The sequence below is a fragment of the Schistocerca piceifrons genome, chromosome 3 (genome assembly GCF_021461385.2).
Source record: "Schistocerca piceifrons isolate TAMUIC-IGC-003096 chromosome 3, iqSchPice1.1, whole genome shotgun sequence".
Lineage (NCBI taxonomy): Eukaryota > Metazoa > Arthropoda > Insecta > Orthoptera > Acrididae > Schistocerca > Schistocerca piceifrons.
Window position 1 is genome coordinate 849,834,439 of NC_060140.1, and position 19,055 is coordinate 849,853,493.

Here is a 19,055-nt window from a genome sequence, read left to right on the forward strand (position 1 = left end):
CCCCCTACCTCCCCCTCTCCCCCCTACCTCCCCCTCTCCCCCCCTACCTCCACCCCTCCCCCCTACCTCCACCCCTCCCTCCTACCTCCACCCCTCCCCCCCTACCTCCACACCTCCACCCCTCCACCCCCTACCTCCCTCCCCCATCCCCCATCCATCCCCCTCCCCCCTCCATCCTCCTCCCCCCTCCATCCCCATCTCTCCCCTATAGCATGCATATACATATAAAATCACCCATGTTACACAAAATGTCTTATTGCTCTGCACCCACTAAAATCTATACCTGAGGCCTTCGTTGAGCATGGAAGTGAATCTGCAGATGCCTGTGAAGGAGGAACTGGACCGCGCAGTCCCACCGCACGAGCTGTTGGATGTATCAGTGGTGAAATCCAAAGCAGAGCTGGCAGCACGCGGTGGCCTCGCAGGGCGACAGTTGCCCTCGGGCAAGAAGGCTCTCAGCTCGAGTGGCTCGGTGAGTTAGGTGAAACACCAGTACACAGTAAGACGCTGTTATTTACAGCCAAAATTGACCTTGAGAATGTTGAGCAAATTGAGCTTACAGTGGTGATTGTCACTATATACATGAATTATGGAAGCAATTCCATTAATTTGTTGGTAGCAAACTAAAATTTATGACCAGTTTCTCCACTAGCAAGCAAGAAATGGGTTAACCAGTACTGTTCTATGCAGGAAGAGGCATTCTGTAACAGCCTTTTACTGTGTCACTATACTGTCTATAAAGGCAACTTTTATTTGCAAATTTGTGATTGATGCAACATGAACATTCAGACTTGCAGTATTAATCACCACTTCTCATAGAATCAAAGATATAAGTACGTAACAATCATTAGAGTGGAGGCGATGGGAAGTAAAACAATGGAATTAAGAGTATGGTCATTAACTGCAATAAGAGCCGTTTTCTGCTGCAGCTCGGTAAATCTCTTAGGTAATCACTATTGCTATTAAGGGCGTGTTGAGCAGAAAATTAAAAACAGTCTGTCACTTAAACAACTCATTTCAAGAGTATTAATAATAATAATAATATCTTTGCATTTTTTCAGATTGTAATATGACATGATCCACATTCTTAAGTAAAATGAGAGAATGTTTAGTATTAGGAATGAATTCTCTGTGTATGTTTTGCAGGAACTTAATCATTAAAACATCTAGTACATTATATCTTCATGCCAAATGCTGGTTGTCCCTTCATTAGTTTGTACATAAGTTTCATCTGATCTATAAGTGCTTCTGTGTTTTCTGTCTCATCTTACTATACTTCTCACTGAATTTGTGGTTTTGTATGGCCAGTGCCTTACAGATTTATACATAGTTTTTCTAGTTTGTCTGAAAGTTTGTGATATTGTTCTTACTAGAATAACTGTGGTTGTTTTTAAAGTAGATTACTGATAATTTGTGTCCACACTACCCGGAGTCGAAACAACATTCTTCACTCACCTTTTATTATGCTGACCAGCACAGCTCTGAATCTACTATGGTAATTCAGTTAGCTTTGATGTGTTGCTCAAGCATTAGTTTGAATCAGAAGGGCACCCATGGCAGTTGGAAATTGGCCTCTATATCCAAAATTCAGCATCGTTTTTCTCTTTAGTGAACCTGTGGCATAGTATTTCATATAATTAAAGGCACATGAAAAGGCCTGTGGATCTTTGGAATACTTCTGATGAAATTAAACAATCAGTGCATTGTGTTCAAAAAGTACCAGGCTTTGCAGAGAACTTTTTCTAGCAACACCAGCAGTACTGATTTAGTAAATTACTGAGGCACTTCCGGACAAGTGTACTTCAAACAGAGTTGTTGTTAACTGATATGAAAATATTTTAAAGCAATTTATTTACCAATAAAGAATTGCAAGATTCTCATTATGCACCCAAAGCTTAATACTGACTGTGGGACTGACTTTGTGTTCTTTCACTCTGTCAACAGTTTTGTACCTGTGGAAAATATTTAACCAAATCTTGGGGACCTTTCCTTACAGAATCGTAGCTGTCAAAGTCATCAAAAGCAGATGGTGGCATAGCTGTTATGTTAAGCTCGTGTTTTACTTTAGATGAGAGTCTGGGTTAACAAGAATGTAACTCAGCTACAAATGTTTACACAGATTGGAGTTTTGACTCAGTTAAGGTTGGGTAACCCAGTTGAAGGGTAATTATAAAATGGAGTACCAGAAAGATCCTCCAAAGATACAATTTTTATTGCATGCAAGATATGTTGTAAGGTTGTTCAGTGTTAAAATAAAATGACAAATTGTTAAGAATGCTGCTATGAAAGGAAGCTTTATCTGTTGTCCGTCTGTATGCAGCATGTACACTAGAGTGTAAAATTTTAGTTGTTATTTATTATTTTTTCTTTGTATTGTAATACTAAGAAGGCATGAGGCATTACAAGCAAATTTTATACTTCCTGCCATTTTGCTGTGTTGCATGTGCTATTGTGTTGTAAGTACTTGTTGAAGCCTTTCAATTTATTTGGTCTAAGGTCTTTCGTGTGTTTATGTTTAGTGTGATACAGATTTGTGTCTTGCACATAGTGAATATTTCTCTAAAAAGCTGATGTTTGTTTGTTATTTCACTCCCTCACCATGTGCAGTTGTAACAAACTTTGCCTTCTAATTTGCTGAATAAAAACTAGAAAGTTAGTACTGGAAAAAGAGGAAAGATTTCACACATATATTCCTTTAATACTGTTTATTAATTTGGAAATTTTGCAGAAATGCAGTATTACAATTGGAAAAGGTGTAAATCACTTCCATTTACATTTGCATGGTCCTAGTTTATCAGTGCTAAAGATGCAGTTGCTTGTATTATGTATCCATGCCTATCCCTAAATATGTGTGTGTGTGTGTGTGTGTGTGTGTGTGTGTGTGTGTGTGTGTGTGTGTGTGTGTGTGTGTCAGTGTCAATGAAAAGAGTCAGTCCAAAAGTATTGCTATGCTTCTGTGTTGATGTATGAAGTCCAGTCAAATACTGAGTTGTACCTTACCACAGTCTTTGTTAGTTTCATTGTCTAGAAATGCAGCAGCAGAGTCAGGGCTGTGCATGAATTGTCATATGACAGAGATTTGTACAAAAGAAAAATAATCATTGAATCTGTAAGTGAAGAACACATTGATCAACGCATCTGTGCAAACTAACATATTAGGTCCCAGAACTACAGCATCCTGTTTAAGTCTGACAAGAAATAAGGTGATGAATGAAGGAACTGATCTTTATAGATGATGATGATGATGATGATGATGATGATGATGAAGTAAGTACTCACTATTGATGATCCTGCAGTTCTGTGTGATTTATTAAATCAATACTGTGCCAATTGAGATGGCAGCAGTTGCATTTATATGTTTCAGCTGCCTGTAGTTTTTCCAATTTTTGTGGGAATTTTTTGAGTAAACCTGACTCTTCAAGTTGCCCCACAGATAAAAATAAAAGGGGAAAGAGCAGGCAGTGTTGGTGGCCCAGATATCTTCCTGCCCTTACTGTCTGTCACGTCCTCACTGAACACTTCCATAATTATCAAGTTTCCCAAAATTATACGAGGGGTATTCAATAAGTAATGTTACTTTTTTTTCTGAAAGCAGGTGGGTTGTATTCAGGATTCCAGTACACCATACTATTCCCCTCTTTCAGTTAAAAACCCTGTTTTTCAACATAATCTCTGTCCAGTGCAGTGGCCTTTTGCCATCTTACTGGGAGGGCCTATATTCCCACATGGTACCTCTCTACTGGTCAGCATTGGAGCCAATGTCTTGCTGCATCAATAACATCCTCATCATCCACATACTGTTTCTTGTGGAGCAGTGAGGTATTTGATTGTGATCCGCCAATAACCTCGAATGAGTGTGTCCATGTTCTATCCGCTTCTAGAGGAGCGTAACTTATTGAAGTGAGACATACCATTTACAATAACAACTGTTTGTTACAAGAACTAAGTTAAATACAACCCAACGAAATTTGAGAACCACAGTGTATTAAGGAGCAGGCAAGATCAAGTGTGATTTAGTCCCACAAAGCTAGTAACTCGTTGGCAGTCTCCTGATGGGCAGCAAGTGCTGTGATGACACTGTTGTATGAGGCCAAGAGTTCATAGTCCGTCTACTGGTAACGACACAGTCCCAAAAGATGATGAGCTCATGGGCAGTCACAACAGATACTGCGAAGCGGTTCTCTCTGAGCGGCTGGTGGAGGTGTAGCATCAAGATGTGGCTCAGGGTGAGGGCAGCATGGCACCTTGGCGGACAGAGAAGTGGCAGCAACAGTGGAGACTTGAGGCAGATGTTGGTTGCTCGGAGCTCGAGATGTAACTGTCTGTCTCTGGGTGAAGTGCCAACTTAAGTGCACAACTGCGGGAGGATACATGTGTGGTATCACATGAGCATGTGGCTGTGCAGATGTAAATTAGTGCCCACAATTGCAGCATTACACGCTGCCACCTAAATGCCAACATAGTGGTGAGACTGGTGCCCCTAGACACTGTGACGACTGCTGATGGCATGACTATACACAGCACCATGCCTCTTCTGTTAATAAATAACCTCCTAGGTAAGGTAGCGCCAGACCTGGCCTGCGAAACATACACGTAAAAGTGGTGGCTGAAATATGCCGGGGTAGCCCTACATCCTCAACAGTATGCATATTCCAACACTGCAGAAGTCACTGCTTTGTGTGGCTGGCTGGCACGCAGGACATCGGACAGGTTTGTGCGACCTTTCGATAATGACACATGCCTTTCCTTAAGATTCGCCTTGCTTTTGTTCGCTGCTATGTCTCCAAAGACATTCTACAAGCACTTATGAACATCTGCTATTGTCTGGTTTTCCACAAAAAGAAACTCTGTGACAGCTTTCTGCTTGGAACATGCCTCTGTTATGGATGCCATTTTGAGGGCTATGTATAGTGCAGCCACCTGCTGGAACTTCATGACAGTATAGGAGCTGAAGCGGAAATAAAGCACAATGTCCAAAAACAGATAGTGCATTTTTTTGAAGTGAAATTGGCCAAGAAAAAGATATGTTGCATTACTTACTGAAAGCCCTGCGTATGTGCTGTTGCTTCATCTAGACGAAAATATTCATACCATCTCAGTTTGTAATGATCTGCTTGCTGTTTTTGAAAAATGTTGATAATGTTTATTGGCTCAGTTTTAGTTTCGCTAAAATTTGTCAAACTTGATCAGTCAAGATCAGCTGGAGTTATATGAGGCTGAGGGTTGAATTATAGTAAATGTCAGCAGGAATGAAATGTGCCTGAAGAACAAGGCTAAGATTAAAGTCAGGTCATAGAAGAAGTGTGTGTATGCTTGCATGACAAGTCTGAACTACATACCAGCAGTGTTATCACAAAATTTAACAAGATTATTCTACTAAATCCGCCACATAGTCTGAGTATAGAAACTTCAGAAATCTCAAGTTGAAAACAAACTTAACCAAAACCTTCTCATTATAAACATTACACTACATCCTTTGTCAATAACTTATATGTAAAGAAAGGGAGGCATTATTTTTGGAGTGACCCTTGTACATACTGACAGTTACCTCAAGACATACCTATTACAGTTTCATTCTTTGTTAGATTTACTTTGGTGGGATACAAAACTGTTAAAACCCATAAAGCAAATGGCACAATGGATTAGAAACTGTTTCTTATTTTAGGCACTTGAGTTTGTTAGCTCTCTAAATATGCACATTGGCACATGAATAAAAACAAAATTTTTCATTATTGAATGGAAAATAATGCTATATCATTTTCAGTGATCTTTTATACAAAAGAGAATGTGTGCTTTTGTTTTAGAAAGTGTTTCTGCCTTTCTACCGTAATCTCCCTAATGATAATCCCATCTCTCCCTTTATGCAGCATGTTGAAAAGATTGGTCTTGTACATCACATTAGAATACACTTGACTTGATTGTTCCTGAAAGCTTATGAGCGGGTGACTTGGCATCTCTTAAATGGTGACATCTTTGAAAATAATGAAGAACAGCAAACAGCATCTCATTCATAGCAATATTCTCAAATGTGTTCTAATTTCATCTCAGTAAACATACATTTTGTCTCTTACCTGCCTTTTTTTCTTTGTATTCTTATCCTTGACAAGTTGTCCTTTCCCTTTGTGTGTTTGACTGTCTACACCTAGTAATTAAGAGTTAATAGATTATGAATCAGTGTATAATGATTATTATTTTCTACCTATTGATTTAAGGCATGGTTCATTCCTTCATTTTGTTGAGATTTCATACTAGTGTAGTTTGGACTTATATTACAGAAGCTTGTGGATAAGTTCACTCGGGTTTGTAAATCTATTGTTTAAGGTTTCTTACTATTGCATTTTTATCCTTTAACACAAACAAATATTTCACTTGGTTGCTTTAAAAATAATAGCATTACGTCATTGTAATAAGAAGATACAATTAACAGTTAACCAGTATTTTTGATTTCTGGAGTAAATGATAGGTTGAAGTGTCTCAAAAGCTATTGCTTAATTTAACTCTCATTGACTGAATTGCAGGATTATGGGTTGGATGATAGTTGTGACAACTCAGATGAAGATGATCAGACAGGAAGACCTTTGTATATAGAGTATGTGGGTCAGCAACAAGAGCAACAGCAACAGCAGCAGCAGCAAAATGGGATAGATAACCATTTGGCTCAGCAGCAACACCACGCCCATCAGCAGCAGCAGCTCATTCAGCAGCAACAGCAGCAACAACAACAACAACAACAACAACAACAACAACAACAACAGCCTCAGCTGATGGCAACTCGTCCGAGCACCCTTTCCTCTCCGGGGCAAATGTACGGAACAAATCATGTCGTGCCAGCTACATCACATGTTCACTCACTGGTCTCTCAGTTCTCCTCCGTGCAACAGCAACAACAGCAACAAACACAACAGCAGCAGGTCAGTCAGTTGTTTATTTGATTAGAATACTAATTCACCTAAGCACTTAATTGTAGTTATTAATGAAAGACGTTTGATATTGTAAGGAATGATCTTACAGAACCTGGAAGCTGTTCAATGATACGAAAGTTCATACAGCTTTTAGAATATTTGGATTTTTGTTTTTTCACTTTCTGGTTGTGTTACAAGTAATAAACAACAGAACATAGGATTATGCAAGATTGAATTACTGAGTGGCAGGCAAAAAACGTGAAAAACTGACATGACATTGTTCATCTTCATATGACAGTGTGTACATATTTGTGTTTAAACATCCTGCTATGAAGAAGAAAGAGGGTGACTGCATAAATGAGCATTCATCTTCTCTTAAGAGTCAATTTACCCTGCAATTTTATTTGTAGCTGTAGATGGTGCTCTGCTGTGGATTGACCTTTGTTGCAAAGTGTTTGTTGAAAAATGAAGCCACCATAGAAAAGGCTGTTCCATGCAGCCCATAGTTTGTGTGGATTACATTAAGGTTCTTCTACAACTTGGTATTACTTTTATTTGCATCCATGTATATTATTCTTGTCAGCGTGAGCTGTTGATCTGATTGTGTGATAGTTCTCATGCCTAGCCAGGGCAAATACATTGAAGACTAGTGGAAAAATGCACCTGTCGGAGCACAAAAAAATGCATATATGTTTCTCTTTATTTAAAAGACTCAGGCTGAAAAGGGGGGTGGCGGTACCAGCTGCCTCATTCTACCTCCCTCAGCACCTTTAAAAATTCTCCTGAAAATTTTTGCATGCGAACACATTCACCCTTTTTTTTAAATGCATCTTAATGCAAACTCCCACAAGTTACCCTAACTGTAACACACTCACACCCACTAGTCCCATCACTGTAAGTCACTCGTACTCATCCACTCCCAGTTGCCCTTTATCACTCACTCACTCACTCACTCACTCATCCCAACTCATTGTTATTATCTCTCTCTCTCTCTCTCTCTCTCTCTCTCTCTCTCTCTCTCTCTCTCTCTCTCTCTCACTCATTGTCATTGTCGTGTACTCTTGTATCTCTCACCATGTCTCCTTCACTCTTTGTGTACAACAACAAATGGTTCAAATGGCTCTGAGCACTATGGGACTTAACATCTATGGTCATCAGTCCCCTAGAACTTAGAACTACTTAAACCTAACTAACCTAAGGACAGCACACAACACCCAGTCATCACGAGGCAGAGAAAATCCCTGACCCCGCTGGGAATCGAACCCGGGAACCGTACAACAACAACACCACACTATCTTCCAGTATGTATTACTTTTCTCTCTCTTTCCCACTGCCAATGCCTACTTCTCTCTCAGCATAAAAAAGCACCAGTATGTTTGCATGCCAAATATCTTGTAAAATTTTTTGGAGGTGCTGAGGGAGGTAGAATGAGGCAGCTGGTACCCTACTTTTCAATCAGAATCTTGTAAAGAAAAGGAAACTTGCATTTTTTGTGCTGCGATAGGAGCATTTTTCTGCTGGTTCCCTTCTTTTACCTGCAGCAGCAGGGCATGTAACTCATATAAAAAGAAACGTATTGCTCAGTAAAATTTAGGTAGTTTATGTATGTGAAACTGGAATAACACAAAACTAATTTTACACCTCATATCAGATTTTACGTGTAAAACAATTTTGCATGCCCTCCAGTAATAAAACTTGAGGTTCCCAGATGATAAAGGACACACTCTACAGCATATTTATCCATGCTGTGTTCTTTGTAAACTACTTTTAACGGGCACAAGTTGGGTAAACTTTGAACCTGTGTATCTAGGAAATGGATAAAGGGATTAAGAAAAATTTCAAGGCTGTTTGAGATCACGACCTCAGGAATACAATGTAAAAATTACAGCTGTTTGCTGTGCATAGCTGTCTTGGAAGTGAAAATTGGTAAAAAACCCTTTTTGTTGGGCATTGCCAAGGAACTGTCTAGGAACTGATGGTGCCTCTGAAAGTCCCACTAAGCCCACTATAGACTACATCAGATGCAAAATGAACAACTGAACTGCTCCATTTGCCTAAGCATGAGGAAGTGTGTAATATTCATACCTTGACCCTGTGCTGTGGGGCTAAGACAGTCCTCCTGCTGGGTATACAAATGGTCCATAGCCCGAGGACTATCAAACACTTCACCCTACCTCTTTATCACTAGTAGAACCTGATGTATGAGCAAGCACTGGAAAATCCTGTTTTTGTGTGTGGCATTTTGAAACACATTAGGTACACATGCTGTCACATGCTTTATGATAGTGTGGATGATTTTTTCCAAAAATACCATGGTATGTCTCCTGTCTCAAATATTTTAGCCATTTCACTGTCACTTTCCCCAATAATTCTAGTAATTCTGATGGACTGTTATCTATGCCTCTGTCTTATTTCATCACAAATCTTCCAAGGCTCTGTTAAACTGTGGTTCTAATACTGGATCTCCTATGTCTTCCATATTGACTTTTATTTATCCCTTTATCGTGTCATCAGCCAAGTCTTTCCCCTCATAGAGGCCATCAGGTTGCATCTGCTTTTAATTTCACATGAGGTTGTTTTGATTTTTCTATATGGTAAGCCAGTCCATTTGATGACCATTTCTTTTTCGATATCTTCACATTTTTCCTACAGCCATTTCACCTTGGCTTTCATGCACTTCCTATTTATTTCATTCTTAAGTGAATTATGTTGCTGACCATTTCTGGACTATCCTCTGTCGTCAAACAGTTGAAGTATTTCTTCTGTTACTTGAGGTTCCGTCAGCGTTAACCTCTTTGCATCTACGTTTGTAAGTCCAACTTATTTGACTGCCCTATTTAGAAATGTCCATTCCTCTTCACCAAAAATTCCTACTATACTATTAATCATCATATTATCAACTGCCTTTGAGAACTTCAAACATATCTAGTTGTTCATCAGTATTTCAGTGTTTAGCAAATGGCCTTGCTCCAGTAGTAACACTGGTTCCCATCAGAGTGCCGTGCTGTTGGGCTCAGCTAGCACTTGGATGGGTCACCGTCTGGGTGTGCCGAGTGCTGTTGGTGAGCGGGGTATGCTCACTTTCAATAACTACCCGATTACCCGATTGAGAAGTAGCGTCACTGGTCACGGAAACTGAAAATGGCTGGGAGAGTGGTGTGCTGACCATGTGCCCTTCTGTATCCATATCTGGTGATGCCTAAGGACAGAGGATGACATGGTGGTCGGTCAGTACCATTGGGCCATTGAGACCTGTTTGGATAGTGGTTGTTCATCTTTATTTCAGTATTCCATTTCCACCCATATCTTCTGAATGATTTTCATAAACTTTAATCTACTGTTCATCATTGCTAAATTGTCATCCAAGATTATATCTACTCCTGAGTACTTCGTACAATCCAGTATCTGATTTCAAAATCTGCCCTATGTGACATAATCTTATTGGAATCTCGCTGTGTCTTTGGACCTACTCCAAGTATACCTCCTCCTCTTGTGATTTTTGAACAATGTTTTCACTGTTGCAAACTGAAATTTTTTGCAGTACTGATTTAGTCTTTCTCCTCTCTCGTTCCTCGTAGTAAGCTCATATTCTTCCATAACTCTGTATCTTATGTTCCTTCCACTAAAATACATTCAAGCCCTCTGTGATTATTAGATTCCAATCTACCTTTGCATACCAAATTACACTTTCAAAAATTTATTTCTCAATCTCTCTATCTTCTGCTTGTGATGCCAACTATAATTGTTCATTATAATAGAAGGAAACATTCCACGTGGGAAAAATTATATATAAAAACAAAGATGAGGTGACTTACCGAACGAAAGCGCTGGCAGGTCGATAGACACACAAACAAACACAAACATACACACAAAATTCAAGCTTTCGCAACAAACTGTTGCCTCATCAGGAAAGAGGGAAGGAGAGGGAAAGACGAAAGGAAGTGGGTTTTAAGGGAGAGGGTAAGGAGTCATTCCAATCCCGGGAGCGGAAAGACTTACCTTAGGGGGAAAAAAGGACAGGTATACACTCGCACACACGCACATATCCATCCACACATACAGACACAAGCAGACATATTTAAAGACCTTTTTGTGGGGGTGTTGTGAGGGTGACATGGTATTAGAAGGTGGAAAGTGTAACATGAGGTGAAATGAAAATGAAAATAAAAATATATGGGGAGAGATAATGGTGAACCGGAAAGTAACTGGAGATCTGGAATGAAAAAAGGCGAAAAGGTGTTGGTTACAGCTGGGCTATGTTGGACTTGGGTTGGTAGACAACGATGTGCATAAAGGTTAGGTGGTTGTGTTGCCGCCAAAACACGTTAAAGGACGGAGAAATTCGGGAAAATTTCGAAAAAACTGCGTGTAGTATATTAAAAGGAGTGGTATTGTGGTGGCAGATTATGAAAATGAGGCTAACAATTGTCTGACGAAGAAATAATGACGTTAAAACCTGTGGGAAGCGGCTAAGAATTATAAGTGATGTGGGAAAAACGGAAATGGAAATAAAGCGAAAGTTATTAGAACTGGCCGAAATGGTTGTTTAAAAGGTGAAAGGAGCTGTTTGTGAACTAGAAACGATGGATATTATAGCGGCGGTAGTGCTGAAAGCGGCAAAAAAAATTTTTTGGTTGTGCTTTGGAAGTGGGTTACGTATTATTTAGTATATATTTAGGCGGGATAAAATAGTATAGCAGATTACGGTAAGAAGGAGAAGGTGAATACAAAGTGAAACTACTGGCAAAAACAGAAAGAGGAAAATAAGACGACAGAAAAGATTTCGAAATGCAACAGTGACAATAACAAATGTAATTGTTGGATTCAAATTAATGATATCATTATAATAGAAGGAAACATTCCACGTGGGAAAAATTATATATAAAAACAAAGATGAGGTGACTTACCGAACGAAAGCGCTGGCAGGTCGATAGACACACAAACATACACACAAAATTCAAGCTTTCGCAACAAACTGGTGCCTCATCAGGAAAGAGGGAAGGAGAGGGGAAGACGAAAGGAAGTGGGTTTTAAGGGAGAGGGTAAGGAGTCATTCCAATCCCGGGAGCGGAAAGACTTACCTTAGGGGGAAAAAAGGACAGGTATACACTCGCACACACGCACATATCCATCCACACATACATCCACACATATTTAAAGACCAAGTCTTTAAATATGTCTGCTTGTGTCTGTATGTGTGGATGGATAGGTGCATGTGTGCGAGTGTATACCTGTCCTTTTTTCCCCCTAAGGTAAGTCTTTCCGCTCCCGGGATTGGAATGACTCCTTACCCTCTCCCTTAAAACCCACATCCTTTCGTCTTCCCCTCTCCTTCCCTCTTTCCTGATGAGGCAACAGTTTGTTGCGAAAGCTTGAATTTTGTGTGTATGTTTGTGTGTCTATCAACCTGCCAGCGCTTTCGTTCGGTAAGTCACCTCATCTTTGTTTTTATATACAACTATAATTGTTGGTGTTTTGTTTGATGTTGAATCTGATGAAAATGTCCCTAACACTGCATTCCTCCCAGTAACTGACTTTCTGCTCTAACTTACCATTCATGATAAAGCCGACTCTATGGAGTTGATATTACCCTGTAGTTGTCTGGTTGTCTGACCAGAAATCATATATTCTTTCCTTTCCATTTCATTTCACTGACCCCCCCCCCCCCCCCCCCCATCTCCACCACTCCCCACTCCCCTCTCTCCCCCTTTTAGGTACATTGTGTTAAGCCTTTGCGTCTCTCTCTTCAGATTTTGTAGCTCTCCTTTCATACTACTTGACTTAGTTTCAGTCTAACCACCTGTTTGTGTTTTAGAATGGTGTATCTCCACCTGTATATCACCCTGCATCGTATGTGTAGTTGTTGTTGTCAATCCAAAAACTGATTTGATACAGCTTTCCATGTTGGTCTATCCTGAGCAAGTGTTTTTATCTGTGTATAGCTACAACAACATAAGCATCTTCAAATTGTTTTCTGTTTTCAACCATTGATCTTATTCTGTAGTGCAGGTATCTCTAAGATTTTTGCACTCCATGTAAGAAATAGTACTTTGGGCAAACTGGAACGGAGTTTCAAATCAGATTTCGCGAACAAGGGTACGCAAGTAGCAGAAGTGCACTGGGACGTCATTTAAAGGAGAACCAACATCGGCTTCAAAAACATTAAAGGTGTCATTTTCATTTTGCATTTTGATAATGGAGTTATAGCGGTGGACATTTTAGAAGAAACTGAACAATATTTGAGTGATCAGCTAGATACAGAACTTAGAATAAATAAGCAGATTTTGAGCAGTCATAGGTGGTTCTTTGATTTTTTTTCCAGTGATTTATTTGTGAGTAGGAAAAAACAGTAAAGAAGAGTCCCCATTCAGCTACTCTTTCTTTCAACTTTCTCTATGTTTATTGAATTCTTAATGACCCCATGTAATTTTTTTAGTGAACAGTTTTTCTTAAGTCATCATTAGAAACATGAAGATGACATGTAACAGTAGGTTTGTTTTATGAAATCTGCTCTACTGCATTGTGTTTACTGTTGGCTCTCTTGCTGGTAAAATTGAAATAATTATTTTGTTTTATTGAAAAAAATTGTTTTAATTAACTGTGTGTCAGACGTGATGTCCTCTGCTGAAATTATGAGCAAATTGTACCAGATGTGGTTCATTATGATGTTCTCATAAAGGGAATGTATTGTACTATTATACTGGTTCTACAACTGACCGTGCACATTAGTGCTGATTGAGCTTTTGTTATCATTTTATATTAACATTTTGATTTTATACGTCATCAGAAGTGCTGCCTTGTAGCATATGGGATTACCTTATCAAAATAAATGTTGCAAAAGTAGTCATAACACATCCGTTTAATATATAAGTACACACATGAGAGACAATAAAAAATTGAAAGAAGAGTAACCATACTTGGATGTCATACCACTATCCAATCAGAGTATAGGGTTTGGATTGAAGTGCATGGCTAGTATTTTTGATCAGTGAAAAAGATTCTATTTTAAGGGGAAAAGTGCTTTATTGGCATTATGTTTCAACTACAGTTAAAAAAAGTTATATAAGGCATGCCGTCATTTCATCCATGGTATTAAATTTTCAGTTTTGTTATTTCTTTCAGCATAATTTGTCAATTGACAATAATTGTGTATACTAACATAGTGCAGGATTCTCTTCTATATTTTTTTTGTAGGCAGTTTCATTTTGAAATTCATTTTAGCTTATATTTTGCTCTGTACTGAAGAAACTGAAAAACAGGTGAGCCACTGTTGTAAAATTACTTATTATTGTTGTGTGTTTGTGCAGTATTTGTACATGTCTTTCTGTTTTCTTCTTTCCTCAAGCCTTCATTTGCATTTAACATTGTAGTGTCAGTCATATTGTCAGTGTCATAAGTTCTCCATGTGTATCTTCTTTCTTTCTTTCTCTGTCTTGTTTAGTACATGGCTTTTAGCGGATATGTGATTCACAGGAACACATTTTATGCAGAACATTTCCTTCAATTCATAAATTCTTGATTTTTTTTTCCTTCATAGGGACGTAAGTCATATAGAACTTTTTGAAAGAAATTTCTGCGATTTGACTATAAATTACTATTCATTTATGTCCACAATCATGATTTTGGTTTTATAGAGTAGGTTTAATGATGAATAAGAAATGCATGCAAGCTACTATGAACAGCATAGTTCATACATTACCATAGCCAAGATACACTAAGCCAACACCCACCACAATAGTACAAATTTAATGCCAACTAGTTCTGCAAATGAAGAAATTGGAGAAATGTATGATGAGATAAAATAAATTATTCAGATAGTTAATGGAAATTGAAAGTCTGTGATAAGGGAAGGCAAAGGAAGAGAACACAAAATAAAAGAATTTTGCACAGAACACAATTTAATCATCGTTAACACTTGGTGTAACAATCATAGGTTTAGACATGGAAGAGGCCTGGAGATGTGGGAAGGTTCTGGATTGATTATGTAATGGTAAGACAGAGAATTTAAACTTTGAAACATTTCCAGGGGCAAATATAGATTCTGACCACAATTTATTGGGTATGAACTGTGGATTAAAACTAAAGAAATTAAAACAAAAGTAGGAAATTAAGGAGATAGAGAGCATGGATAAGTTGAAAGACCTAGAGGTTGTTGAGAGTTTCAGAGGGAGAATTCGGCAATAATTAACTGAAACAGGAAAAAGAAATAAAGTATAAAACGAATGCTTAGCTTTGAGAGATCAAATAGTGAAGGAAGCAGAGATCAAGTAGGAAAAAGAAAATGCCTGTTAGAAATCCTTGGATATCACAGTTGATGAGAGGAGAAAGTATAAAAGTGCTTCAAATGAAGTAAACGAAAGGTAATACAAAGGTGTGAAAAATGAGATTGACAGGAAGTGTAAAATGGCTAAACAGGAATGGCTGGAGGACAAATGTAAGGGTATAGAAGCATATCTCACTAGGGCAGAGATAGATGATGCCTACATGGAAATTAAAGAGGCCTTTGTAGAAAAGAGAAGCAGCTGTATGAATATCAAGAGCTCAAGTGGAAAACCAGTACCAAACAATGAAGGGAAAGCTGAAATGTCAAGAGTATATAGAGGGTCTATATAGGGGAGATGAACTTGAGGGCAATATTATGGAAGTGGAAGAGGCTGTAGATGAGATGGGAGATATGATACTGCATGAAGAATTTGATGGATCACTGAAAGTCCTAAGTAGAAACAACGCCTCGGGAGTAGACAACATTGCGTTAGAACTACTGAGAGCCTTGGGAGAGCCAGCCATGACCAAACTCTTCCATTTGGTGAGCAATATGTATGAGACAGGTGAAATAGCCTCAGACTTAAAGAAGGACGTAGTAATTAGTTTCAAAGAAAGCATATGCTGGCATATGTGAATATTAGTGAACTGTCATGGTTCAAAGTACTATCACAACTTCTTTACAGAAGAATGGAAAAACTGGTACAGTCCACCTCTGGGGAGATCTGTTTGGATTCTAGAGCAATGTAGGAACATGTGAGGCAATACTAACTCTACTACTTACAAGAGACGTTAAGGGAAGGCAAAACCTATATTTATAGCACTTGTAGATTTAGAAAGAGCTTATGACGATATTGACAGGGACACTCTCTGTGAAATTCTGAAGATAGCAGGGGTAAAATGCAGGGAACAAAAAGCTTTTTACAACTTGTGGAGAAACCAGACGGCGATTATAATGCGTTGAGGGGTATGAAAGGGAGGTGGTGGTTGAGAAGGGAGTGAGACAGGGTTGTAGCCTGTCCCCAATATTATTCAATCAGTACATTGAGCAAGTAGTACAGGAAACCACAGAAAAACTTGGAGTGGGAAGAAATAAAAACTTTTTTGAGGTTTGCCAACGTCATGTAATTCTGTTAGACACCAAAAGACTTGGAAGAGCAGTTGAATGGAATGGACAGTGTCTTGAAAGAAGGATATAACATGAAAATTTAAAAAAGCAAATTAAGGATAATGAAATGTTGTTGAATTAAATTGAGTGATGCTGATGGAATTAGATAGGGAAATGGGACACTTAAAGTAGTAGATAAATTTTGCTATGTGGGCAGAAAAATAACTGATGATGGCTGAAGTAGAGAAAATATAAAATGTAGACTAGGAATGGCAAGAAAAGCATTGCTGAAGTAGAGAAATTTGTTAACATTGAATATAGATTTAAGTGTTAGGAAATCTTTTCTGAATGTATTTGTTTGCAGTGAAGCCATGTATGAAAATGAAACATGGATGATAAATGGTTTAAACAAGGAGAGAATAGAGGCCCCTTTTGAAATGTGATGCTACAGAAGGATGGTGAAGATAAGCTAGGGGTTGGCATGACTAATGAGGGGAGTACTGAATAGAATTGAGGACACACATAGGACACTTTCTGAGGCATCAAAGGTTCACAAATGTATTTTTTGTGTGTGTGTGTGGGGGGGGGGGGGGGCGGCGACTAAAATTGTAGAGGGACATAGAGAGATGAATACAGTAAGCTGATTCAGAAAGACATTGGTTGCAGTAGTTATTTGGATATGAAGAGGCTTGCACAGGATAGAGTAGCATGGAGGGCTGCATGAAACAAATCTCTGGACTGAAGACCACAACAAGAACAGACATCCTCAAGTGAAAAGTAATAAAACATACAAATCATTAAGTGCAGGGAGTAATGTTGGGTACAAAATGTTATTACATATTTGAGAACATTACTTAGGTCACAATGTCCAACATGTCTAAATAACATTGTCAAAGTAACATGTATATGATCTCATAAACCAGTTGTATTGCAGAATATGCTTACATATCAAAGATATATAATTTTTCTGGTATAGTGCACAGCAAATAAACTTGAACAAACTGTAATTTGTATTTGACAGCCAATAAATTAGTGTGACCTGCATTCTTCATTTGTCAAAATAACAGCAGAGATCATTACAAAGGGACACCGTTGTGTGAGCCGTGTGGTCTTTGGATTGCCAAAGGCGTTATCAGGAAATGGGAACGTGAGTCTTTATTTGGCTAAGTGGTTAACATATCAGTATAATACATGCTCATAAAGCCTCTTACAGAAGTATAATGCAGTACTCAATTCTCAAAGAGTAAATATAACCATTTTTACATGCCCAACAAAATGTGGTACCAGTATAACTGCAGATATATGTGATGATATAAAATCACAATCTTCTGGACCCTGGTGACTTGCATAAGCAAGAGCATACACGTGGCAATGTGCACTCCCTTGTGAAATTGCAGGCACCCACAAAATCCTGAACCAGAGCACACTCAACAATTCTTCCTACATATTTCCAAAAAAGACATCACCTGTAATATACTACATAAAACTCAACTGTATAGTAGATAGGTAGATGGAAGATGGGGGGGGGGGGGGGTGGTTTGTAGGGGTAGAAGGCAAATGGGAGGTAGTAAACAAAAGATGGTATAACATTATGTATGGGAGTTGGAGGGGAGGAGGACTGAAGGAGGTAAAGGTGATGTAGAGGAGGTATAGAGCAGATGCGAGGTTGTAAGGAAGGAAGGTGGAAGGGGAAGATCAGTTTGCATTCCAGAGAAATGTAGAAATGGGAGGAAATACTAACCCTACCACTTACCTTAGAAGATAGGTTAAAGAAAGGCCAACCTGCATTTATAACATTTGTAGACTTGGCGAAGGCTTTCGCAAATGCTGACTGTAATATTCTGTTTTAAATTCTGATGGTAGCAGGAGTAAAATACAGGGAGTGAAGGGCTATTTACAACTTGTGCACAAACCAGACAGCAGTTACAAAGCCAAACGGGGATGAGGGAATGTAGTTAAAGTAAATCAGGTGATACTCGGGGAATCAGATTAGGAAACGAGACATTTACATTAGTAGATAAGTTTTGCTATTTGGGAAGCAAAGTAACCGACAATGGCTGAAGTATAGAATGTAGATTGCCAATGGAAAGAAAAGCATTGTTGAAAAGAGAAATTTCTTAACTTCAAATTCAGGTTCAAGTGTAAGGAAGTCTTTCCTGAAGGTATTTGTCTGGAGTGTAGCCTTGTACAGAAGTGATACGTGGATGATAGACCACACAGAAAAAGAACAGAATCTTTCGAAATGTGGTGCCACCGAATAATGGTGAAGATTAGATGAGCAGATCACTTAACTAATGGAAAGGTACTGAATAGAATTGGGGAGACAAGAAATTTGCGGCAAATTTTGACCAAAAGGGGGGTTGGTTGAAATAACGCATTCTGAGACATCAAGGGATCACCAGTTTAGTATTGGAGGGAAGTGTGGGAGATAAAAGTTGTAAAAGGAGACCAAGAGATGAATACACTAAGCAGATTCAGAAAGATGTAGGTTGTAGTAGTTTTCGGAGCTGGATTAGTTTGCATAGGACGGAGTAGCATGGAGAAATGCATCAAACCAGTCGCAGTGACAGGAGAAAACACGCACAAAAGTTGAGGAAATGTGCAAACTTTTGGAGTCAATGAGACACACACACACACACACACACACACACACACACACACACACACACACACACACACACAACTCGCGCTGCCATGTGGGCTTTCACATCTTGTAGACTTTCAGGACGTTTTTCCTGAATAGCCTGTTGTAGGTGTTTTCAGGAAACTACCATAGTTGTACA

The 19,055-nt window shown here is 38.8% G+C and overlaps 1 protein-coding gene across 1 annotated transcript in view; it reads left to right on the forward strand.

The window, feature by feature from the left end:
• The window catches only part of LOC124789117, a 209,455-nt gene that overhangs the window by 156,900 nt on the left and 33,500 nt on the right, over nucleotides 1–19,055 (forward strand). The window contains exons 21-22 of the mRNA XM_047256405.1: nucleotides 320–472; nucleotides 6,519–6,911. Of these exons, the coding sequence (XP_047112361.1) occupies nucleotides 320–472; nucleotides 6,519–6,911 (546 nt within the window). The remainder of the gene's footprint in view (nucleotides 1–319; nucleotides 473–6,518; nucleotides 6,912–19,055) is intronic.